The 25,264-nt window shown below is 44.3% G+C and overlaps 1 protein-coding gene and 1 non-coding gene across 5 annotated transcripts in view; both read left to right on the top strand.

Moving 5' to 3' along the window:
- The window catches only part of STXBP1 (syntaxin binding protein 1), a 69,827-nt gene that overhangs the window by 23,909 nt on the left and 20,654 nt on the right, over positions 1–25,264 (top strand). For 3 of the 4 annotated variants that reach the window (XM_061199885.1, XM_061199887.1, XM_061199888.1), the window contains exons 2-11: positions 9,436–9,485; positions 11,186–11,267; positions 14,517–14,593; positions 15,568–15,646; positions 16,780–16,883; positions 18,603–18,751; positions 20,477–20,561; positions 21,367–21,497; positions 22,978–23,085; positions 24,180–24,240. In XM_061199885.1, coding sequence (XP_061055868.1) covers positions 9,436–9,485; positions 11,186–11,267; positions 14,517–14,593; positions 15,568–15,646; positions 16,780–16,883; positions 18,603–18,751; positions 20,477–20,561; positions 21,367–21,497; positions 22,978–23,085; positions 24,180–24,240 — 926 coding nt within the window. The remainder of the gene's footprint in view (positions 1–9,435; positions 9,486–11,185; positions 11,268–14,516; positions 14,594–15,567; positions 15,647–16,779; positions 16,884–18,602; positions 18,752–20,476; positions 20,562–21,366; positions 21,498–22,977; positions 23,086–24,179; positions 24,241–25,264) is intronic. The other variant, XM_061199886.1, reaches the window with a different exon arrangement.
- TRNAD-AUC (transfer RNA aspartic acid (anticodon AUC)) lies at positions 8,850–8,921 on the top strand. The gene has a single exon. It is a non-coding gene; the product is annotated as a tRNA-Asp (tRNA).

The following is a 25,264-nucleotide window of genomic DNA, read 5'->3' as shown; positions in this document are numbered from 1 at the left end:
GAGGATACGTGGAAAATGTATAGGACAATGTATTCCATATAGTAAGTCTTGAATAAATGTGGGTACTTTTTCCTTATTGGGACTAAATTATTGATTGAGTTTTTTCTTTAATAAGAGCTTTTAAAAGTATTTTGGCTAAGGCTGTTAGTATCTCAGACACTGGTTAAAAATTAGTATATAGAGAAATGCTAGGATAGCAGAAACTTTGGATATGAGCATTTGTATCTGTACCTTCACATAATACCACACTCCTCACTGAATTTGAATAAGCAGAGTTAAGGGGAAAACATTTCTAGATCCTTGTGGCTTGCCAACTTGGACTGGCCAGAATAGCCATAGTTTACCTGTCGTGTTCCTCAAGAATAGAGAGAGCTCTCTCCCCAGCAATCCCTGTGAAAGAGTCTCTGAGACTTTTGAACTGGGGGTTCTGAATCTTGGGGGGTGGGTGTCAGGAGAGTGGTGGCCCCAGGAGGGGGGTGTGGGAGGTTGAGGAGAGCTCCTGGGTGGGGCACCTCACTCAGCCTTGAACAGAACTGCCCGTTTCACTCCCAGCAAGCACTGCTTAGCTGTGCCACTCAGGGGGTTCGTTCATCCTGAGGGCATTTGCTAAATCATTATTTTATGCCAGATGCCAAAGACGGGGCAGGAGGGTGGGTGCAGGGAGGGGGAGGGAGTCGTCATGTTTGAAGGTGAATGAATGAGGCTTAGTGTTCAAGGAACCGAATACAGTGGGTGACTTGTGGAGTCCTCAGCCAGTTGTTGCTACCTTAAAGACCAGCCTGGGCCACTCCTCTTCTGAGCTTGCTGAGTCTCTCTTTTCCTAGACTGTCCTGTCCTTGATCCTGACTTGGGGACTTCGCACCTGCTCTTCCTATGCCTGGAGAACTCTCCCTCCAGATCTTCACTGGGTTGGTTCCTCCTCATCACCTCCCCAGAGGACCTTCTCCCATACCCCCGCCTCATTCTAGTTCATTAATCTTTAAAATTTCCTCTGAGCACTTATCACTCTCCAGAATGATCTTATTTGTCTCCTGTGTGTAGTGGCTGTCTCTCCCCTCCACATCAGGTATAGGCACCTTAAGGGCAGGAATCTTGTTTAGCTTGTTCATCGTGGTCTTTCCAGTGCCTGGAAGGATGTCTGGCACATAGCAGGTGTTCAATAAGTCATCATTGTTGAATGGAGAGAAACAAACGGGAGAACGGGAGACACATCACAAACTCCATGGAGGAGCAATAAGAAACCAATTAGAAATCACTGGGTTCTCCCTTATTAGGAAGGTCAGATACCTTTAAAATAGATGCCGATGGTGCTGGTGGTAGCCAACAGTGCTAAGTACCATTCTAAGACTGAACTAAGTGCTTTACACACATTAAATCATTTAATCCTCACAGTAACTCTGTGAGGCATGTGTGGCCATCCCCATTTTATAGATGGGGAAAATGTGACACAGATTTAATAACTTGTCCAAAGTCACAGCTAGTAAGTAGAGGAGCAGGGATTTGAACCTTAACCATCTGGCTCCAAAACCCATCAGAGTTATTTTGCTTTACTTTGTCAAGGTGATCATTGCAATATAACAAAGAAAAGCACACCCAGGTTCAAGTGCAGAGTCCAGTCCTTGCTGGTGTCTGAGAGACAGTATGTGTAGTGGGAAGAGCGTTTGGATGGGGATCCAGAGACCTATTTCTGCTCACTCTAGAGTGACCAGTCGGTGGCCTTGCCCACTCCAGATGGCTGTGTTTTCCAGGAGCATCTCAATCCGAAAATGAGGGACCTAGACTCTGGCCTTAGATGGTCTCTGAAGTTCTTTGAAATATAAGTGTTCTTAAACACCAAAGAAGTAGAATCATTGAAAGTTATTTTACTTCCCCAGGCCTCTGCCAAGGAGCCATGGGTTTATGTGTTTACAATCCCACGCTTGCCTGTATGTGTGTGGAAAAGGATCTGGAAGGCTGCCCCCTAAACCCTGAGGGGTTGTTTCCCCTCAAGAGTGGGGGTAAGGAGGGAAATTTCACTTTGTAACTATACAGCTTTCTATTGTTAATTTTTCAACAAGAATGTGCTACTTCTATATTATTAAAAACATCATAAGGCAAAAAATTAAAGTGGTTTGTAGTTAGTTAGTTGCCGGTAGTTTCTGTGTACATGGGTCTTTCTAAGGCAAGGATCTTGAGAGTACTGGGAAGGCTTTTTTTCAAGTATTTGAACCATTTCCTCCTGTTTTGTGTAGCCTTTACTTATTCCACCTAGGGAGATGCATTTGTTTATTAGCAAGGAGGATCTTCAGCCCAGAGCAAGACATTCAAAGAGGCTTGGTTGCCCTCCTCAGGTATCTGAATTGCCGTCAGGGAAAGAGGAACAGGCTTGCTGTTGCTTCAGAGAAAGAGGAACAGGCTTGCTGTTGCTTCAGAGCCAAATTACCAGCAGCGTGTAGAGTAGAATCGACAGGGCATGGAGTCCCAGCCCCGGATGCACCGGGAAACAGTGGAGCTGCCTTCCTAGAGTCTGGTTACTGTTGACATGTGAAAGTCCTCTTGGTTTGCATGTGTGTATTTTGTATCTGCCACCTTACTAAAGGTTTTAATGTTTCTAATAGTTTTTCAGTTGATTCCCATGATTTCTGCAGGCAGATAACTCTGCATCCTTCTTACCAATATTATACCTCGTTTTCTTTTCTGGTCTAAGTGAATTCTCAGAACGATGTTAAGTAATAGCAGCTTAAAAATACAGTCCTGTGTCTGTGTTGTGACATGAAATATCTTACTTTCTGGGGGCTCCGACTCGTGCTTCAGCATTAATGCATCTTTTCTTAGATAAACAGAGGTCACTCTCTGTCTCCTCAGAAGTGGTATAAGGGTTCCTCTGTTCAATTTTATATTTACATTTAAGATTTATATACATTGGCGCATTGGTGCCGTTATTCCAAAGAGTATTCACATGTTTATTGTGGGTCAGAGAAGTTTAGAAGTTTTTGGTTAAATACCCATAGAGTTTGAGATCTAAATATTTTTGTGATTATTTTAAAACTGTATTTTAAATATGTATTTCTTTTTAATAGGATTTTTACATTATATTAAAAATCTTGATTGGTGGAAGTGATGTGTTGTAATTTTCTTATTTCCTTGTCTGTATGAATAACATATTTTTATAGTGACATCACAATGGGTGCCTTTTATTTAGTGCCTCGTATGTGCCAGACACCTTACCAGGCATATTGTCTCGTTAACCTTCACAACTGGTCATTAAAGTATTATAATTTTTATTTTGCAGATGAGAAAACTGAAGCCTAAAACGTTTTACACTTGCTCAAGGTCCGCAGCTAACAAATGCCTGAACCTGGATTTTCCCTGGTCTATCTAACTTTAGTGCTTCCCTTGGCATTTTTTCTTAATCTTGAGGGTGGGAGTGACCTTTGCCTGAGTAACTAGCCTTATACCCTCACACAAATGGGGTTTATTTAAGAGGGTGCCTTTCAGAAGAACTGCCACTATTGAGCTGGAATAACTAGAAATTCCCTGTGCTGTGAAAGGGAATTTCAGTCAAAGAGGAGGGCAGTTGTGGCCTGAGTTCACACTCCCTTAAATCCCTCAGCAGAGCGGAGGCACTTCTCATTCTGGTGTCTGGGCACCAGACTCCTGGTGCATGTGTCAGGGCAGCATGGAGCTCTGGGACTACAGAGCACAGGATACTGGAATCCCCTGTGGTTTTGAGGACTTTGGTGATGCTCCCATTTCTCCCAAGCTTCCAGCCCATCTAGTATTAGTCATGCTATTTCAGATGTTTTGGTGTGCCATGGGCTTAGGTTCCCTGACATGTGTCACTGCCGAGGGCAGTCATGGGTGCCAGGGCGGTAAGGGTAGGGCTCCCCGGGGGGGCGGGGGGCGGGGGAGGGCTTTGCAGCTATCCCTAGAGCCTGCGCTTTGGGACTCCAGTTGGTATACTGGGTGCATTTGAAGGTGTCCCAGATAATCTAGACCACCTGCTGTGTTTCTCAGGACGTGGGAGGGATTTGTTGAGTTTGGGAGTTACCCAGGATGTGGTTGAGAAGGAATCTGCTTTCTTGCCTTTTGGCCATGAGGGAAGCAGAGTCCACCAGGGCTATGGTCCTCACGATTATGGAGAAGCTGAAGCTGCCCCGTATACACAGGCTAGGTGGTGGTGGAGCGGACATTTTGGCTGTAGATATACATGGCTTGGAATGCAGAAATAAGATCCTCTGGCTGCACCAGCCTCAGAAGGCTTTATTGTTTCTTTCCACACAAAGAGGACTTATAAGGAAGTTGAAATGTGATTGTCAGGGCTTATTTGTGAGGAAGTAGCCCAACCTACTTGATTCTTAATGCTAAAATGGGCTCTAATCCTTGTTTCCTTTTCGGTATTGGATTAGAAAAATGTAGGGCAGGATTAGAATTGGCTGACAGCAATGCCCACAACAAATACAGGCCCTGAGAATTTTGGAACAGGAATCACTAGGCAGGAAGGCTTGAACCTGCAGCAGTATTCCGTCTTTAGGACTTGTGATCCTTGTTTTGATTTTCTGATTATATCTCTGTCTTCCCCTATCAAAAGGTGACTTGAATTTAAAGTCAGTGAATTTAAATTAGTTGTGTGTAGTGGCAAAAAAAAAAAAAAAAAAAAAATGTTCTTCCTCGGTAATACAAAAAAGACAGTGAAATATACCATTTTTCCACTGTCATGTTAGCAAACAAACCTCAAGGTATTATTTTATCAGTTAGTATGTTATTTTGGAGAGCCACTCAGAGTACTGATGGGGGTGTAAATTGTGTTTTTGGAAAATAATTCAGAATTTATCAAGAGCCCAGCATATTTATACTCTTTACCTATTCATTCCATACCCAAAAGCTCTCCTAACAGAATAATTTGCACAAAGAAAAGCCCTGGGAACAAAGATGTTCAGTGACACATTACTTTCAGAGCATTTTTCCTATTATAATACCTAGTACATGCTCAATGTAAAAAGCTTGGGAGGACATAGGAAGGCACAAATTGGCACTTAAAAGATTGATCATAATCTTACCACACAAAAATAGCATTTTGATTAAAATTTTCTACTTTTTCCTATGGATATATCCTTTAAAAAATAGTTGTAGCATACCTTTTTCCCAGAGCCATGTATTTTGAATATTTTCTCCCTCTGTTGTATTCACCTGGGGAAACTCTAACCCTAGTTGAAACCAACTTTTCTTTCCTTTCTGGCGTACACCTGGACAATCAAACATTACTGGGGAAAAAAAAAAAATCACACAACTGAGCTGCCTGGTTTTACTTTAAATTTATGGTCATGGACCTCAAATTAGCCCTTAAACCTGTCGAGAAATGCTAAAACATCTCTGTAGGAAATCCCCTTTCGGGACTGCCCTGGTGATCCCTCAGTTAAGACACTGTGCTTCCACTGCAGGGAAGCAGGTTCGATCCCTGTACGTCAGGAAACTAAAAGGGTATCCACTTTCCCAATCTTTGGGAAGATGTGTGATACCGTCTTTCTTCAAACCTTCCATATACAGCACCACTGTCCCTACTCTGAGCCAGTGACCTCGTTTCTAATGAGGAAGCCCCTCCACTCTGCCACCACTCTTTCAACCCACCATTGGTCCCCTGCCTCCCCCCACCGGGTGGACCTGGTGCCCTGCCTCCTATCCCAGGTCAGGCTCTCTTCCTGTGTCTCAGACCCCAGCCCCTTCCTCCTCCTCAGGGACCTCAGTCTTTGAATGATCCGTCCTCTCTCCTGCATCATCAATCTCCCCCTCTCTTTTGGTTTATCGCCAATACCATTTTTTTAAAATGCTGTAATTGGGAATCCCCCAGTGGTCCAGTGGTTAGGACTCCGTGCTCTCACTGCCAGGGCCCCAGGTTGGATCCCTGGTTGGGGAACAAAGATCCCACAAGCCGCACAGCTTGGCCAAAAAAAAAAAAAATAGTCTAATTTCTCACATCTTAAAAAAACAAAGGACTTCCCTGGTGGCACAGTGGTTAAGAATCCGCCTGCCAATGCAAGGGACACGGGTTCGAGCCCTGGTCCGGGAAGATCCCGCATGCCTTGTAGCAACTAAGCCCGTGCACCACAACTACTGAGCCTGCGCTCTGGAGCCCACGAGCCACAACTACTGAGCTCGCGAGCCACAACTACTGAAGCCCATGCGCCTAGAGCCTGTGCTCTGCAACAAAGAGATGCCACCGCAGTGAGAAGCCCGCACACCGCAACGAAGAGTAGCCCCTGCTCGCCACAACTAGAGAAAGCCCGCGTGCAGCAACGAAGACCCAACACAGCCAAAAATAAATAAATAAAAAATAAATAAATTTTTAAAAAAAGAATTGGTATTAAGTAAAAATAACTGAAGAAAAGCTTTCATTTCAAAAAAAAAAAAGAAAATCCCTTCCTTGATTTCACATTCTCTGTCTACCCTGTCTAGCTTTCTTACTTTTCTCTGCTACCTTATAGGAAAACCTCTTGAAAAAGTTGTCTAGATAGTCTGAGTCTGTCTTCCTCATCACCCATTTTAAACTGGCTTCATCCTTATTGTTTCACAAGAATGCTTGTCAATAAAGACCATGTTTCCATCCCATCTTACTGGTCCTACAAGCATTTGGGATTTTCTCCAACCTTACCTCTATGTGGTAATAATGCCCAGATTTTAAACTGTAGCTAAAGGTCAGTCTTTCAAGCTCCAGCTACCCTGTATCTCCCCTCGGAAGTCTCTTAGCTATCTCAATCTTTAATCAAAAAAGGATTTTCGGTATTCTCCTACAGATCAGTTCTTTCCTCCCTCTAAATCTTTTGTGTCTCTACATCAGTTTCTTTGTTTAAGCCAAAAAGCTAGGAGTTATCTGTTTCCTTTCTTTACTTTTCCCCCACACCCAATTCAGCAGCTAGCCCTGTTGGCTACCCAAATAGATATCCAATTCACCCTCTTCTTACCATGTCCGCTGCCACCAGACATGGATGGGCCCTTGAGAAGGCATCCTGACTGTACTCCTGCTTCAGTTCTTGCCCCCCTCCAATCTCATCTCTACAGCACATCAGATGACGCCCCTACCCTCGGTGGCTTTCCGGTGCCCTTCAGATAAAATCATCCTCCCGTCAAGGTCCCCTGTGATCTGGCCTCCAGCCTCAGCTTCTACCAGCTTCAGTTCCAAGAAGCTGTCAAGCTCTTTTTCCTTTTTCCACCTCGAGCCTTTGTGCCTCCCCATGCTCCTTTCCCAGCCTTTGAATGGCTGGCGTATTCCTCAGAGAGGCCGTGCCTGAGCCCGCCCTCCTTTTTTTTTTGTCCACCACATGCGGGATCTTAGTTCCCCAACCAGGGATTGAACCTGCGCCCCCTGCAGTGGAAGTGTGGAGTCCTAACAACTGGACTGCCAGGGAAGTCCTTTTTTTTTTTTTTTCCTGTTTTTTTGTTTGTTTTTTGTTTTCTGGGTTTTTTTCATCTTTTTTTCTTCTGAGCCCCTCTTAAAGGTAGCTCTCCACACTGGGTATTTTCCTTTCTACCACGGCCCTTATTTATTTACCTTAGAGCATTTGTGAGAAGCCGTGATTGCCCTTTTGTTTTGTCTGCTTCCGTCACTAGAGTGTAAGCTCCGAAGGAGCAGTGCCATGTCTGCTGTTGTTCATCCCTGGTGCTGGGTCCAGTGACTGGCAAACAGTGGTATTGAGTGAATGAGTGGGTATTTTCCATATCATTATTTCTAATGGGTACATAGTATCCATTGCACAAATGTAACCTAATTGACTTAACCACTGCCTTATTATTTGATATATACGTTCCCAGTTTTTCACCACACTGAAACATGGGAAATAATCTAAATGGCTATTGGGAAAATTGTTGACTAAACTAGGGACTATTATGCAGGCGTTTAAGATCCTAGGAAGCATTTTTATTAACATGGAGAAATGAGTTTTCTTAATGAAAAAAAGCATAATACGAAATTATATATACAACATGATGTTAGCTATGTAAAAGTTCATGGGAAAAGCGAGTAGGAAATAAACTAAAATGTTAATTATGCATTTTGGGTTGGCAGGATTACAAATGATTTTTCCTTTTGATTTTTTTCAAGTATACAAGTAATGCATGGTATTTTCTTCTTTATACTTTTCTGTGTTTTCCAAGTTTACTGCAATGAGTGTGTATTTTTTTATAATCAGGTAAGAAGCTCTTAAAAATTTTAGAACACTTTGATGACACATCAGATTATTGTAGCTCGTGAAAAGCAGAGTCAGGAACCATCGTGCTCTGGAGAATGACCTAAAATGTTTGAAGTACACTTGCTAATGACAGCTCTTAGCCTTGAGTCCTTCCAGGCCTGTGGATGATCTGGGTTTAGAAAGAGTAGCAGAGCGCCGTTTCCTGTGAATCCTCCATGACCGGGTAGACTTGTGTGTGGTGTGACATTATAGAAACTGTGGCTTACAAAAGTGTTGTTTTTGGGTGAGAGCATCCCACAGATGTGCTCAGGGTTGGAAAGATATCACAACTGCTCTTCATATCTGTTTTTGGAGTTGACGGGGGCTCATGTGCCCTGGGGTATTGTCATAGCATTTTACCCACTTAAGTCAGTGGTTCTCAAACCCCAGACCCTTTTGGGAATTCGAGGTCAAAACTATCTTCATAATAAGACTAAGATGTTATCTGCCTTCTCACTCTTATTCTCTCACAAACGTACAGTGGAGTTTTCCAGATGCTATATGATTCACAGCAGGTTATTTAAGAAGCAGAACCCAGCTGTCTTCTATGAAGCCGGACATTAAGGAGAGTTGCAAAGATGTAAAACAATGCCAATATTCTCACTAAAATTGTTTTATTATGGAAAATATAAATAGCATTTTGGGAATTCCCTGGTGGTCCAGTGGTTAGGACTCAGCACTATCACTGCCATGGCCCAGGTTCAATCCCTTGTCAGGGAGCTGAGATCCCAAAAGTTGCACAACGCAGCCAAAAAAACAAAAATATAAATAGCATTTTAATGAAGTGCAACTATGTTATCATAGAATGGGTTAATTATTATTGTAATTGAATTAACACATATATTAAAAATTTCTCAGTTTAACTTCTAATACAGGAAATGTCAGTAGATATTCGCCCACATACACAAGCACTCATTGGGGTCCTCAATATTTAAGAGTATAAAGGAGTCCTGAGACTACAAAGTTTGAGAACTACTGAATTAAGGAAGCAGGAAGAGAACTGTCTTTATGGTGGATTGATTATGGCTCAGTAGACAGATTGGTTCAATTGCATGACTCAGGAGATCAAAGCCTATGGAGGGAAAATGACCTCGTCTAATAGGCAGAGGTTGGAAGTCCTTGAAATTACATTAGATTTTTTCTTCCACCTCCCCCCTCCTTCCCTCTCTCCTTTCCTCCCTCTCCCCTTCCCTTCCTCCTTCTGTCCTTCCTTCCTTTTTCTCTCCTTTTTTAGAGATCATGCATGATGTGATAAAGAAGGTAAAGAAGAAGGGAGAGTGGAAGGTAAGTAGAAAAGCACAATTACTGACCTTAAAGGTGAGTTCATGGGGAAAAACAAGAATGGAGTAGAGTTGGGGAGAGGCATGTAGGCGGGGAATGAGAACCTTTGCTGTGCCCAGAGGATACCAAAAGCTTCTGGACTAGAGAAAGGTAATCTGCTGTGCCTCCCATTTTATACGATCCTGGTTAGGAAATCTCTTGGTCATAAAGCTTATCTTTAAGATCACCTGGTGAGGCATTCTAGAAGTGGAACTCTTTTATTCAAACAAGATCTTACCTGAATAAAGCAGAAGGTGGAATTATTCTGCTTGCTATGGGAGACAAGAGGGGACCCTTCTTGCCCCTCTGGTGGCCCTAAAGAATGTCCATGGAGCCCACACAGCAGTCCGAAAAGCCCTCATCTGGCCTATCCCGTCTGCCTGTAGCTACATAAGACAAAACAACTAAGCTTGTTTATTCATTTAACATTGAGAGCAATGCTGGAAACTGTCATGTACCTGAAACAAGTATTTAAGTCAGTCTAATTGATTATGGCCTCGGTTTCGGGAGTGGGTGATGCAAGTCGGAAACGTGCTGTCCTCCATCCAGGAAGTCTGTGTTTGAAGGACCATCTGGTTGTCTGGGGCCGGGCATTACAGTGACCAGGAGAGCACACCATCTTACTTGAACTTCCCTGTGTGTTGTTGAAGGGCGTATGCCAACCATTCTTGCTCCAGAGTTTTCCTGTAGTGAAGTTCACCGGGCCTGGGAACAGCAGAGCTGATTGGTACCAGGAGGCTTTTGAAGTCTCACCCTGGCCTTGTGAGATTACGTTTTAGCCAAAGCATCCATCCTCATACCCAGAGCGGGAGGCCAGCTGGTGGGAACTCTTTATGCCTGCCTTTCTCTCTTACCCTTCCCATCAGTAATGGACTTGTGGACATGTGAATTTTAAACTAACCTTGAGGAAGCTGCCTCATAAAATGAAAACTGATTGGCCCTCGTGCTACAGCAAGATGCTTTCGGGCCCACATTTTTCCAGCACCTGTTGCCTGGGTTTCTATCTTTGAAGAAGGATAGGAGAAATAGCTTTGTTTTAGCTTCCTCTCTCCACTGTGGGCCGAATGGAGATAGGAAAGGTTGGCTGAAGAATTGCAGGTATGAAGCTTTTAGACCAGGACGGCACGTTCTTATTCTTCCCGTCTGAACTGAGATAGAGTTTGCTCCCGGGATGACACGTGTGCTGGTCCATCCTGATGATGTCTGCAACGAAGTCCTCTCCTTCCACCCCGTAAATGTGGCGCTATGTTCATTCTCCCATTAAGAAAAAGTTTACGCCCTGAAAAAATACCCTCTAATATGGATTTCTCCGAGTGTGGATGCTGTAGATGAATTTTTTTCTTTTTCTTTTCTTTCTTTCTTTCTTTCTTTCTTTTTTTTTTTTTTTTGCATTTTTATGAGTATTTTCTTTGTCATGGAAAAAACTTTAATTTTTTTAAGTTTAAAATATTAAGTCACATCAGTGAGAGCAAACTCTCCTAGAAGCTTAGGTTTGGTGGGGCAATAAAAGCTAGCATGTATCTCGGCAAACTTCTGGCCCGTAGGAAGCATTGATAATTCAGAATTCTGCGTTTCTAAGCTCTTTCTGAAGTCTGACTGGGCCAGCGGAGGAGATAATCGTAGCAGGTGCCCGTCAGGCTGTAAACTGTTCCCTTTGTTTCCAGGTGCTGGTGGTGGATCAGCTGAGCATGAGGATGCTTTCCTCCTGCTGTAAGATGACAGACATCATGACCGAGGGGATAACAAGTGAGCGGCCTTCCCTCTGCCCTCCCGCGACACTCAGCCTTCTCTTGGGGTGTTCTTTCTCCTCCCTATCTGTTATTATCTTGCTTGACTTTATCTTTTTTTATAATTTTTATTCATGAAACCACATTCGTTTTTTTTTTTTTTTTTGGGAGGTGTCGGGTCTTTGTTGTGGCCTGTGGGTTCTTCCTGTGGTGCGCAGGCTTAGTTGCCCCACGGCATGTGGGACCTTAGTTCCCTGACCAGGGATCGAACCCACGTCCCCTGCATTGGAAGGTGGATTCTTAACCACTGGACCACCAGGGAAGTCCCTATCTTGCTTGACTTTAGATCTTCCAACAACCTGGGTGGTAGGACCGTAAGTTCCTGAGAGAGACCCCAGGCTTTCTTGTTCATCACTGAATCCTCCGCATCCAATCCAGTGTTAGATGCCCGTTAAGTATCTGTGAAAGGATGCCAAAGGAAGGCTCAATCAAGAAAAAAAAAAAGGCAGGCCACCCAATAGAAAAAAATGGACAAAAGAATTAAACAGGCACTTAACAAAGGAAGAAATCCAAATGGCCAATAAATACGTGAAAAATTGGCCCCCTCAGTAGTGGTCAGGGGAATGCAATTAAAACCAGAGTGAGATACTGCTGTGTACTCAGATTGGAGTATTTAAAATATGATAATGCCAAGTGGCAGGATATAGAAAAATGGAACTCCGATCTGACACATGTCAGTTGGTACAGCTACTTTGAAAAACACTTGGCAGAGTCTAGGAGAGTTGAGGCATGCAGATCCTATGAGCCAGCACATCTGCAGTTAGATGTGTGTCCTAGATAACTCAGGTGTGTGCTCCCGGGATGCTCACAGAGCATCACTCATAGTAGCCCCAAAGTGGGAGCAACCAAAACGTCCATCAGGAGTAGAATGGTAAAATAAATTGTGGAATAGTCACACAGCAGAATACTATTGATATATAGCAAAGAAGAGGAACGAACTCTGACTACTGGCTCATTCCAAAATGTAAATGAATCTGATAAACAATGTTGAGCAAAAGAAGCAAGGTACATCCTTAACAATATGCCTTAATTTACGTAATGTTCAAAAACAGGCAGAGCTAAGCTCTACTGCTTTGAAATGCAGGGACAGGTGAGTCTTAAACAACCACAAAGAGAAGCGATCACCATTCATGTCACCATGGTGGTTCTCTTTGGGGAAAAGGGAGGAAATTGTGATGAGGGAGGGTGGAGGAGGGCACTTCTGCAGTGCTGATGGGTTCTGTTGCCTGACTGGGGTGGTGCTTGTGCAGCATTTGCTTTATAATTATTTGTATATTTATGTTTAATTCATTCTTTGGAATGTGCTTTAGAATTTCACAGTAATAGGTTTTTGAAATAAGTTCAGTCACCTGCTCAAGGTCACTGGCCAGTGTCACACCTGAGACTAGGACACAGACCTCCTGGCTGCTCTCCCCAGCTCTTTTTCACATTTGTGTGCAGCTCAAGTCTTACTTAGGAGCCCCTTTCAGGAGAGATCATGTATTTTAATCTGTGAAACAGCATTGATGGAAAAGCAGTCTATTTTGAGGTATTATTTCAAACAAGGAAGTTTAACCTTTGTTTTTCCTCCTAAAAAACTTCGGGTGGAACATACCTGTTGCAACGCAGCTCCCAGTTTTTTCCCCTGGAGAGAACTTTTATATGGTATGTGGCCCACAGACTACTGCCGGTCTTTGTCGAAATTACTACCATACCACAATCACGGGAGGGAGAGCAAGGAGGGTTGAGGTTTTCATTAAGCTAGATGAATGTAATTTAAAGGTTGGTGATTTCATCATTTTTAAAAACACATTTCCGCAAAAAAAAATTTTTTAAGATAAAAAAGAAAACAAAAAAAGGAAATTAAAATAAAATAAAATAAAAACATATTTCCAAATCTAGTTTATCTATCACCAAAAGCATAGTCCTGTAAATAGGAGTACATAACTATTGGTGTGACTTTACGTCATTCAGTGATCCAAGACCAGACTTGCCCCTGTTTTGAGCTTACAAAGTTATTTTCCTTACTGAATTTTTAAAACTTTTTTTTTTTCTCTATCAAGGCAAAAAATGCAAATATAGGAAAAAAGCCAAATGTAGCTAATGAGCTTCTAACAAAGAAGCAGCACCATCCTGCCCTCCTTCTTCCTCCCCCATCCCCTAGGATCCATCACCCCAGAGGCAGCCACTCTGCTCTTTCTTCTGGTTATCTTTTTGATATTCTAAATAAGTGCTTATAGGATTATCTCTTGATTCATCATGTTAGACATTATCTGTTGACTTCCTGTGGTAGATGAGGGTTCAGCTCTCCCCTCCTGCCCACAGACTCTTCCCTATCCTAGAAGTTTTTTTTAAATGTCCTTACTTGGCAAAATTTAAAAGCCAGCAAGCCTGTGTTAACCACCCCCAAATATTTGGGGGGGAAGTATTACTGGCCTATGAAATTCAAACATCTACAACCCCTGATAAAGTAGATGGTTGAGAGATTTTGGTATTAATTTGAACATTGTTTGGGGTGAAAAGTCTTTGTAAATGTTACAAGGGATACTTCTAAAGGGATGCTTTTATTTGCTTACATCACCTGCATAGGAAGAATGGCACTGTACGATTTCCTGCTCGCTCTGTACCAGAGGACAGTGTCGCGTAGGTGATGCATCCTAAGCTTTATCAGGTGACTAGTGAGATGATGACTTAGGTCTTCTTTCCCCAGCAGATGAAGTAGCTGATATACTGTAAAAGAAACCAGCAAACCAAACACCCACGGTTTGCTTTAACAAAATTTGATGTTTAGTCTTTGAACTATTGAGAGGAACAGTATTATACAGAAGGTATGTTTGGAATGTCTTCATTTGATATACAAAGGAAAATGATAAAACGATCTAATTGTTGAAAAAACCAACCCAACATGGAAATTCTGAAGGAATTGGGATTATCTAGGACAGATGAGAAAAAACTGAAGGAAGAGGCAAAAGACTAGATCAAGGAATTTACTTAAACTGAAATGGGAAATAGGAAGTATTTAGTGTGATAAGGTTTCAGGTTTTCTACCACCTGAGCCTCGTGAGACAGAGGAACGTGGTAACTCTGGGGAAGGGGCATTGAGTCTTTCCTCCCCCCACTGTAGATTTTTATTGCTCCAGTCTGAAGGTGGCCTCTCTCTATGGCTGCTAGTTTTATGATCACCAGTTCTGTTTTCTTATTTACCATGGGCCACTGTTTTGTTGTCTAGTTGTGGAAGACATCAACAAGCGCCGAGAGCCGCTCCCCAGCCTGGAAGCTGTGTATCTCATCACTCCCTCTGAGAAGGTAAGCCCTGCCCAGAAGAGCTTTGGCTGAGGTTACACGTGCTGGCTTGGTGTCTGTGTGGCACCATGTCTGATGGTTCTGGGTTAAGCACGCATTTAACACCCTGCTCTGTTTAAGCGTGCAATCCACCAACGGGGAAGGTGGGGTGCGGTGAGGAGTGAAGAGTACATTCATTAAGCTTTCTGCCAAAAGCCAGGCTGGACCAATCTTGATTCCCCCTTGTGTTCGCTTTCTAAGTAGGAGATCACTTTATCTAGTGATCCGCCTCCAGAACTTGGGTATTTTATCCTTTCAGATTTCTTTTTTTTTTTTTTTTTTTGGCCTCGCCACGCAGCTTGCAGGATCTTAGTTCCCCCGACCAGGGTTTGAACCTGGGTCCCCTGCAGTGGAAGCTTGGAGTCCTAACCACTGGACCACCAAGGAATTCCCAGATTTATTTCATCAATATCCAGTTAGGGTTCAAATTTACCTGTCTTATCATTTTGGGGGGTTGGTTCAAATCAGTATCCAAGCAAGGCCCACCTTCTTGCTTTTGGTTGCTAGTTGTCTTAATGTAAATTCCCCCCAGTTTTTATGTTTTCTTTTCATTTTTGAAAACTGGCTTATGCGTGAGTTTCTGCAGATGCAACTAAATTGCCAGAACTTCATCGCAATGAATCTCCTGGCAGGTTTCTGACCACTTTCCTCTTTTGTGGGTTTCTTCTTAGGAACCCAAGTTATGGTGGCTCCAAAGCATGGACGCTGTCATTTTGGAATGAGCTGGGGAGGCTTTTGTTCATCTAAACTCTGAAACAATCCTAATCTTAAATCCTCAGAACTCAGTTATGGCCGAACATAAGTTAGAATTATACATCAGAAATCCCTTGCTATTTTATGCATGTAGCTTGAAGCCAGCATGGATTTGACTCCATTCAGATGTAGGTTCCATTTGCTTCTAGAATCGGATTCAGTTCCCTTTTTTTCCCTTTCCACAGTCTGTCCACTCTCTCATCAGTGACTTTAAGGACCCACCAACTGCCAAGTACCGGGCTGCACACGTCTTCTTCACTGACTGTGAGTACAGCTGTCAGCTGCCGCCCCGGCCTTCCTGCACAGCCAGACTGACCCCAACCAAGCCAGGCCAACAGGGAAGAAATGGGTTGTTCCCACGTTTGTCCTGATCTTTTATTTTCTCTTCAGAAGACAAATTGCATAAGAGATAACAATAAACGCCCACAAATACAAACCTACTAGGTCCTGCAGTCCCTTCCTGATTAAAAAAATAGCTCCTCTTCTAAGGTCTAGCATGTTTAATGCTGAGAAGAATTTTCTGATGCCAGCCTTGGTGTTTCATTGTGTAGACTTCCAGATATCACTATAAACTGCAGTGTGTTTCCATCTACTTTTCAACTACAAAGACACTCTGATCTGGTGGTATTTGTATCAGGTACAACTGTATCATTGTCCTAGAATCTGTTTTCTTGCTTTGTGGAGGTTTTGTGCATGGAACCTAGTGCAGAGTGCACAATAATAACAGTTCACCCTGTGTTCTCTCTGGGGAAAACCCCACAAAACTCACCACTGAGCAGATGGGGGAAGGTTCTTGCAAAGAATAATTTTATACTCTTTGAAGACGGGTGGCAAAGAAAGCAGGCAGATGGCATTAGTAATAATAAACCAATGACACATTTCTGGGGACCTGAAACTATTTGTTTGGCCCAGAAGAGTCATGAGAAATCGTGGTTCCCCCCCCCAAGTGAGACTCCTGTGCAGCTGAGTTCCTTAGAGGGCCTGGGGAAATGTCTGCATCACATTTCCCAACGATTTTATTTTTCTTTACTTATTTTTCATAAGTATCTCAGATGTGTGGTGTTTGTTTATATTACAGGCCTTTTCCTGATCCCTTCTTGATCTCTCTTGGTTCTTTTTCTTCCTCTCCTTAATGTCAGAAAATAGTTTTTATTAGTGCTCAATATCTCAGTCTTTATTGCCATTTGTTTCTTTGTTATACATTGAGGGCCTTGTAGGTGGTTTTGTATTCCTTTTATTCCTTTTATACCCTATAGGTAGTAGGTTGTAGGGTAGGATGAACTTTCTATTTACCTTTTTAAAATCCTAATAAAATAAAGAATTCCCTGGATATGTGCGAATGTTGAAATGAACCAGAAAATGGGCAGGAAAACCTACTGTCTTTGTCATTCTGGCAGCTTGTCCAGACGCCCTGTTTAACGAGCTGGTAAAATCTCGAGCAGCCAAAGTCATCAGAACTCTGACGGAAATCAACATTGCATTTCTCCCATATGAATCCCAGGTGAGGCTGCGTGGGGGAGGGCATAGAAAATCCACATCCTGGCTATTCTCTCAGGAACTCTGGCCACATGCGAGAGGGTGGGGCAGGGGTGCAATAAAGAGAGTGGGGGAGGGGATTGCTGAATGACGTGAGTGGACGTTTACGTAATGGCAACAGTAGTCCTTAGGGGTCTGCCCAAGATGCCCTCGTGTTAGTCTCCAGTTATTTCTGACTTTCTGCAGCCATCCTGCCCTTCTTAGTGTTGATTTCATCCTCACTCACATTGTTCACGCCTATTGGCTGACTCCTTGAATAAGCAAAAAGTAGCCAATCCAGAAAGAGCTTGGGAGGAGGGGAGGGGAAGGGATCAGACAACACCCGATTGCTGCAAAGGAGACTGTTTTTATGTAGAGATAACCTCAGCTTGTCATGTGCCGAAGGAGCAGATGGTAGCCTTCATCATGAGCTGTTAACGCTTCAAGTGCCAAAACCTCTCCTCTTGGAAAAAAACAAAGTCGTTAAACCAGTAAAGGTGAAGCTGATCATGAGAGAACATACAAAATTTATACCTTAGTATTTTAAGATTTGTTAAAATGCCTCCTCCTTGCAAAGTAACAAAAAATAACACAACTTCTGTGCATTTTGTAGAGGTAAGAGATGATTGTGGCATTTCGGGTCTTTATAGATCAGCTTCTAGACGCCAGAGACTGACCAATTCTTGGGTAAGAAGAGATGGAAAAAATAGAGTGTGAATATTTTGAAAAGACAGTCTCTTTGCCCTCTCACTTGGCCTAAAGCTTAATCTCAGCTTGAGGGCAGGAATTTTTTTCCTCTGTGTGAGCCCTGTCACCACCTGGATTGAACAAAATCCAACTTTAGCATATTCAACCATATTATATTTCGTATATTTTTGAAACGTAATAGCCTTTTTTTTTAAAACCTCAGGTTTTAAAGATCACGGTAGTTTACCTCATAGAGATTCTGAGAGAATACTGATAGCTGGTAGCCTCGTAGTTTAAAAGGGAAGTTTAGTCTTCTAGAACCCTCCAAAAAAAAAAAAAAAAAGAAGAAAAAAAAGGAAAAATACTTAGAACGTACTATGAGGATAGGAAATTATTAAATCCATACAGAGCTCCTTTATTTGCTACAGTCACAGCACAATTTCTAGCCTGTCCCTTACTTATTTAAACTTACAATGAACGGCCCGTGTGGTGCGCCAAGACCTCCCCCCCTGCTCTCCTCCTGGGCTCCTCGCTGTTCATCAGACGCAGGCACACGCCTGCCTCAGGGCCTTGGCACCAGCCGGTCCCTCAGGGAGCCCCCTGCTGGGGAGAAACCCTGCACCTCCTTCAAGCCCTGGCTCAAACATCCCCTCCTCAAGGAGGCCTCGTGTCCTCCCTGTACATCCTGTGGGCATTCTTCCCCTGCTTCTTATGTTCTCATACACGTACCCATTTCTCAAATACCATAAAATTTACTTTTCATTATGTTTGTTGTCTGCCTCTTCCTGCAAGATTGCGCGCTCCTTGAGGGCAGTCATGGTTTGGTCACTAACAGTTCCAAGTGGTTAGCACAGTGCCTGGCACCCAGCAGACACCCAAGCCGTGTTTGTAGAAGAAATGAAAATCTGAGACACCCAGCCTCACTACCAGCTTGGAAAAAAACTCTGACGGTTCACCATTCTGGATGAATATGACAGTTCACTGTTCTGGAAATATATGTATTTCTTCCCCGTCTCAGGTGTATTCCTTGGACTCTGCTGACTCTTTCCAAAGCTTCTACAGTCCCCACAAGGCTCAGATGAAGAATCCGATCCTGGAGCGCCTGGCGGAGCAGATCGCAACTCTGTGCGCCACCCTGAAGGAGTACCCAGCCGTGCGGTATCGGGGGTAAGGCTGCGCCCCAGTCTGCCTTCGGTGGCCCCCCCAACGTGTCCCCGAGCAGGGAACTTTCTCTGGCCTTGCCATTCCTCTGGCAGTTGTCTCCAGAGGGTCAAGATTTGAGCGTCTCCATTTATAATTATTTTCCAGTGTTTTTGCTCTTTTCTAAATTTTATTGTGGAATATACCAATACATACAGAAAAGGGCATGAAATACATATATTCAGTCAGTGAATAACTAAATGTGAACCCCTTGTAACTACAATCCAGGTTTCCTACAATTTTTCATCTCTTCCTAACCTTAAAAATCAAATACCCACCTTGCAAAAGATGTTTCAGAGTAAGATAAAATACAGGGAGTATAATTCTCCAAAGGACACATTTCTCAGATTTGATAAGGTCATTCGCTTATCACTTACCTGCTGTGTGCTAAGTGCTAGGCAGGCGGACTTAACCTGAGGACACAGCCCCTGCCCTTAGAAACCCCTGATCTGGGAGGGCAGGTAGGATGTGCACACCTACTATGTAGGCCTGCGAGACCAGTGCCTTAGGACAGTGCAGGCCACAGGCTTGGGCATCCAGAGCAGGGAGAGGGCCCTTTGAGCTGAGAGGAGCAAGCACAGCTTCAGAGCAGAGGTGGCATCTGAGCCCAGTCCCGGAGGACAGGTTCGGATCTCAGTAGACCGATGAGGAGCCGGGGGCATTTTGTTGGGATGAGCAGAAGCATGACGTTGGACAACAAAGGGCGAGCTGGGGGAGGGGTGGTAGTCTAGCGCGGTGTATGTGTGGGCAGTGGGGCGAGGTGAAGCCATTTCTGGAGGCCTTGGATGCCAAGTTTGGGATCATGCCCTTCAGTGGTTATCACTGGGTAGCCTCTGGGGGATTTGCACGGGGAGTGAACGCAGTGGTGTGGGAGTGTGAAGCTGGGAGCATGAGTGGCAGTCACAGCCCCAGGAGGAGAAGCAGAAGGGCGGGGGGCACAGCAGGAGGAGCGGAGGGTCTGAGCAGGAAGTGCAAGGATCCTCATCACCTCACTGTCCACAGGGACGTGCACCCGTGGGACAACGCCCCCCTCCGTTAGGGTCCTCACCGACAGAAGCCTGGTGGAAGATAAGAAATGGGGTCTTGGGGTTCACTCGTTGGAGGGATAGGGCTGGGAGCAGAGCTGCTGTTGCGCTGAGCGTGGCCAGGTGGCAGGCAGCAGCCACAGGATAAGCATCACCAGGAGGAGCCCAGGAAGTGCCACCCGGCTCAGACAAGGCGGAAGGTCCACAGGTTCTCACTTGTGTCTTTCCGGCTCTGCTGGCAGAAATGTCACTTCCAACAAAAGTTGGACAAAACAGGGTCCAAGGGAATTTGAATTGAGGGAAGTGAGAGTCAGGTGGGTCAGACTCAGACAGCCTGATCATGGGAAAAGGATGGATGGTTAGGACCCTCTGCTGAAGTGTGGTGGTTTATCTGGAGCTGCTTGGAAATACTATTTCCATTTGGATAGTTTGGTTTTTTTAAAGGGAACTAGAAAATCATTTATGTTCCAGGCACCGAGCTAAGTATTTTATTTGTCCTTTTAAATTATACATCTAATGTGAGTATATTCTCATTGTAAAAGAACAATACAGATGAAGCTTGTGTCTCCCTTGACCCTCCCGCACTGTCCTGCCTTCCTCCCTGAGGGCAGACAGTGTCATCGATTGGGGCAGGGCCGTTCACCCTCTGTCCCTCCTCCTTTGTCAGGGAATACAAGGACAATGCTTTGCTGGCTCAGCTAATCCAGGACAAGCTCGATGCATACAAAGCCGATGACCCGACAATGGGGGAGGTAAGTCTTACTTGGCCCACGTGCTTCTCTTACCAAGCGACCACAGTGTCCGTGTGGCAGCCTGGGCACAGCTGGCTTCCTTTGCTCACAGAGCGTGTGTGAGCGTCCTTGTTCCTGTGCAGTGAGCTCCAGCGAAACGCTCAAGCCCTTGGGCAGGCGATACAGATTGTGTTCAGTGTAGCTGAGCTACCAACTTGTTTCTGTTTGCTAGGACTTTCCCAGTGTTAGCACCGACAGCCCTGCCTCCTGGGACCCCCTCAGTGGAACAGTATCAAAACCAGAAAATTGACATTGCTACAATCTCCAGACCTTATTCAGATTTCACTAGTTAGTACACGTGCTCGGGTGTGTGTGTGCACGCGCGCGTGCGCAGTTCCGTGCAATTTTATCACGTGTAGATACATGTAACCACCACTGCGATCAAGACACAGAACTATCCCATCACTATTTTGATTTAAAAACTGACAGCCCCAGGTTCTGGGGACCCCCTCAGTCCCAAGCCGGCTGGATGATGGGTCACCCTTTTTATAGCTGAACCTAGGTGGTGTTCCCCTTCGTAAGCTCACTTTAGACCCCAGCCACAGTTTTGGATCTGCATCAAAGGGCCCTCATTATGAAATAGACACATTGGATTCTCACATGGTGTGTGCTGGTGTCCTTGTCCAGCAGTAAATGGACTTAGTGCTGTTTGAGTCAGAGTTTACATCCTGCTGCCACTTTTTACAGGAGGGGTAGCTATGCTAGTCGGAGAAGCGGGAGTTGTATGGGGCAGCTCATGAAACCATTCCCTGTGTCCTTCCTTCAGGGTCCAGACAAGGCACGCTCCCAGCTCCTGATCCTGGACCGTGGTTTCGACCCCAGTTCCCCCGTCCTTCATGAATTGACTTTTCAGGCTATGAGTTACGACCTGCTGCCTATTGAAAATGATGTATACAAGTAAGTACACAGACTCGGTGTGACTGCAGCTTTGCAAATGAACCAAACACACCTCTAGTTTAAGAAAAAGGATGTCGTTAATCCTAGGAAAATCCGGTGCATTGATACAGTCTTGCTAATAAGCCCACAAGTTTTTCTGTGAGTTCCCGAAGTCCAGCTGCACCACCAGCCAGAAACTCCTGCCCCTTTCAAAGAGAGCAAGAACTTTAGATCTTTATTTCACAGCTCACGTCACCTCAGTTCATAGCTGGCTTGGGTGTGTTAATATGTTGACTTGTGTGTGTAAGAGCATATCTTATTCAGAGTTGAAACTTCTTAACTACAGATCATGAAATATGATGATGATAAAATAAATCAACAGGAGTTTCCTACTGAATTTGATTTGCAGTTTGCTTCATTATAAACAACATTTTTCTTGGCAGCAATCATCAGAAACTCAGTCTCTAAAAACTTATTTTTCTTTCTATGGGAACAGGCTATATTGTTCTCGTGTCCTTTATTTTATAACATTAACCGTAAAGATAGTTGTTTCAAGATGAAGGTTCTAAAAATATGACTGAATCTCAGCTTTTCCCCTTTGGTACCTGTAATTCTTGCTTTCCTTTAGATGTTCATGATTTCACATGTGAAAATTTGCTGAGGGCCAGTTGCAGGCAGCTGCAGAATGCTGTTTAGGTCCCACACATTTGAGGATGGTGTCCCAGGCCGTTTCCAACCAGGAACAAGTGTGGTCCTCGCCTTTCCCTTTCAAGTACCTCGGAACCCACCTATAACCTGACTTCACACCTGAGCCAGGTGGCTCTGATGGAGCTCATATCAACTGACCCTGGGGGTTTTAAACCAGGACCTCAGTCAGTTGACTTTGATTAGACCTTTGGGTCTCTCTCTGCCTAAGAAATCGTTAGCCTTTTTAGATGCAGCAGACCTGACACAGATAGTGACACATCAGATGGTTGGGGTGCCTGCTTGATGTTCAGACAGATTCGTGTGAACATCTGGCCGTTATTTTTTGTTGTTTGTTTGGGTTTTTTTCTGCTCCTTCCACAAGGAGGAGTTCTACTTTTTTTTTTTAATTAATTAATTTTATTTTATTTATTTTTGGCTGTGTTGGGTCTTTGTTGCTGTGCACGGGCTTTCTCTAGTTGCAGCGAGCGGGGGCTACTCTTCGTTGCGGTGCGCAGGCTTCTCACTGCGGTGGCTTCTCTTGTTGCGGAGCACGGGCTCCAGGGGTGCGGGTTTCAGTAGTTGTGGCTTACGAGCTCAGTAGTTGTGACATGCGGGCTCTAGAGCGCAGGCTCAGTAGTTGTGGCTCACGAGCTTAGTTGCTCCACGGCATGTGGGATCTTCCTGGACCAGGGCTCGAACCTGTGTCCCCTGCACTGGCAGGCGTATGCTTATCCACTGCGCCACCAGGGAAGCCCCATCTGTCTGTTTTAAACCAGGGGGATTGGATGAATTTTGTGGGACGTCTCCTCTCCAGGTATGAGACAAGTGGCATCGGAGAGGCGAGGGTGAAGGAAGTGCTCCTGGACGAGGATGACGACCTCTGGATAGCGCTACGCCACAAGCACATTGCGGAGGTGTCCCAGTAAGAGCCCACCCTGCGCCCTTCCCCTAGCCTTGGCCAGCCCTGCCCCAGGCTCCAGAGCTCACCCCACCGACACGGGCAATCACAGTTGCCAGTTGCCGGTGTGCGTTCTCTGGGCAACTTGACCAGAGCTCACCAGTGCATGAATTCGTTGCTTCTGCTAAGTCGCCAACGTGCTAACCAGTGATGATGAACCCCTTCTGATACCTGAGCTCAGGCTACACCGACTTCATGAAGTTAGAAAATCCATTCTGTGTTAGGGTTGCTTGTAGGATTTTTAGAAAGCATTTGTAGCTCTCTCAGTAAGATGCTTTATAAACACTAAACACTTGAAGCCAGTTTATTCTGTTGAAGGATCCGGACTCCACTACATACAGTTCAGTTTTCGTTTATATAGCTGGTGTGTCCCCTTCCTCCCTGTTGTCATACCTAAAATTTCTGAGCAAGCGTTGATGTATTTACTGATACATGTGCTAAACCAGTACCTTGCTCTGAAAGTGTTTCAAAATGTTTCTAACACTGGAAAGTTTTTAATAAGACCTTTAAACTGTAGATAACAAGCCTGCTTTTGCAGAAAGACACATTCTGCTACACTGAGTTGGTGTTATCCTGCAGGAAATTCACAAGGAAGAGTGAGAAACTATTTCAGCCTGGGATAGTTCTGTTGTTTAGAAAAGTAGTTTCCAAACTTTTTGGATCACTCAACTTTAGAAAAATGTTAATTCACATTGCCAGTATATAATTTATTCATGCATTAAATATATGCTTTATTGTACTAATATGCATATTTTATAGCATATACAAAAAACATAAATTTGAAAAGGATGAAGTAAAATTATATAAATAGATGTCCTAACATTTTCTTTTCTGCTCTCAAATTGTCTCGCACGCTCCACTATGGAGACCCCTGGCTTAGAGTATTAGGAAAATGATGTATCTGTCTCTCCTCTTAGAAAATCACTTTAGATGTATGCATTACGGGCAAGAAAAGCCGCCACATATTCCTAAAGGAGGAATCTTGCATGACTCCTGTAGCATCATATAGAGACACTTGGTGCCGCGTTGAAGCTTAGCTGCCTCCTTCTGTCTTCCAGGGAAGTCACCCGTTCTCTGAAGGATTTTTCTTCCAGCAAGAGAATGAATACTGGAGAGAAGGTAAACCCGTACTCATGCTCCAGTGCTCCAGAGAAAGCAGAAATCCCTGCTTTCTCTCTCGGGGCGGGGAAGATGCCTCCTCAGCACGGGACTAGTGAGTTGGGGGCTGAGAGGGGTCATGGTCCTCTTTTCATCTGTACCATTTTGTCTTATTTTTGTATTCAAAATTGAGATCTGAACCCCCTGCCTTTTGATATTTATAGAGAGCTTCTCCTTGTTACTCTGAAGATTAGTGTTTACTGTTTTGGATCATGATTCACTTTAAGCCAGAAGAACTTGCTAAAACCTTTTTTAGCTTGTGGTAGCATTAGAATTTATATCCTAATTCACCTGGGCCTCTCCTCCTCCTGACTGTTTATCAGAGGTGTTTTACTCCTCTTAGGAGAAATGCCGCTCTGACTGTGTTGCTCCCTGGCTTAGGATCATTAGGCGATTTCCTGATCCCAGTAGAATCAAGCCCCACCGTGGACACGCCTTACAGCGCCCAGGTCATCGGGCCCCACAGACTCTCATCTCTGCCTCCCTCCTCCTTGCCCCCATCGCCTTGCTCAAGCCATGCCTGTGTTCCTTGCCTCGGCCTTGCCTTATGAGGTCCCTTTCCTTTGGCTCAGGCATCGTTTTCTCTAAGCCAAGACTAGGGAGGTGTCTCTGCTCTGTACCCACATTCATGATTCCCTCCAGGGGTGCTAATCCACTCACTTAGAATGGCTCCTCTGCTCAGTGTTAGCTCCATGAAGGCAGAAATTCTCTTTTTGTCCTTGTATCTCCAGCACCTAAAAGTGCCTGGTATGTAGTAGTCATTCAATAAATTTCTTTTAGGTACATGAGTGGGATTAGGTGGGTCACCCAATTAGAAAGTCAGCAGAGCCCTTCCACCTGTCAGGATGCAGATTCCAGCCTTCTCTCCCCTTCTCCCTACTTCCTACCTGTCTACACAACTACAGCCTTTCTGCAGAGATGAAATGTGAATTGATTCCATGACTGCTTGAGCTGAGTATGCAGAAAAGCAGCATGCAGAGGAAAA

The sequence above is a fragment of the Eubalaena glacialis genome, chromosome 9, assembly GCF_028564815.1.
Source record: "Eubalaena glacialis isolate mEubGla1 chromosome 9, mEubGla1.1.hap2.+ XY, whole genome shotgun sequence".
NCBI lineage: Eukaryota > Metazoa > Chordata > Mammalia > Artiodactyla > Balaenidae > Eubalaena > Eubalaena glacialis.
Note: the sequence above shows the minus strand (reverse complement) of the source record. Positions and strands in the feature narration are given on the sequence as shown.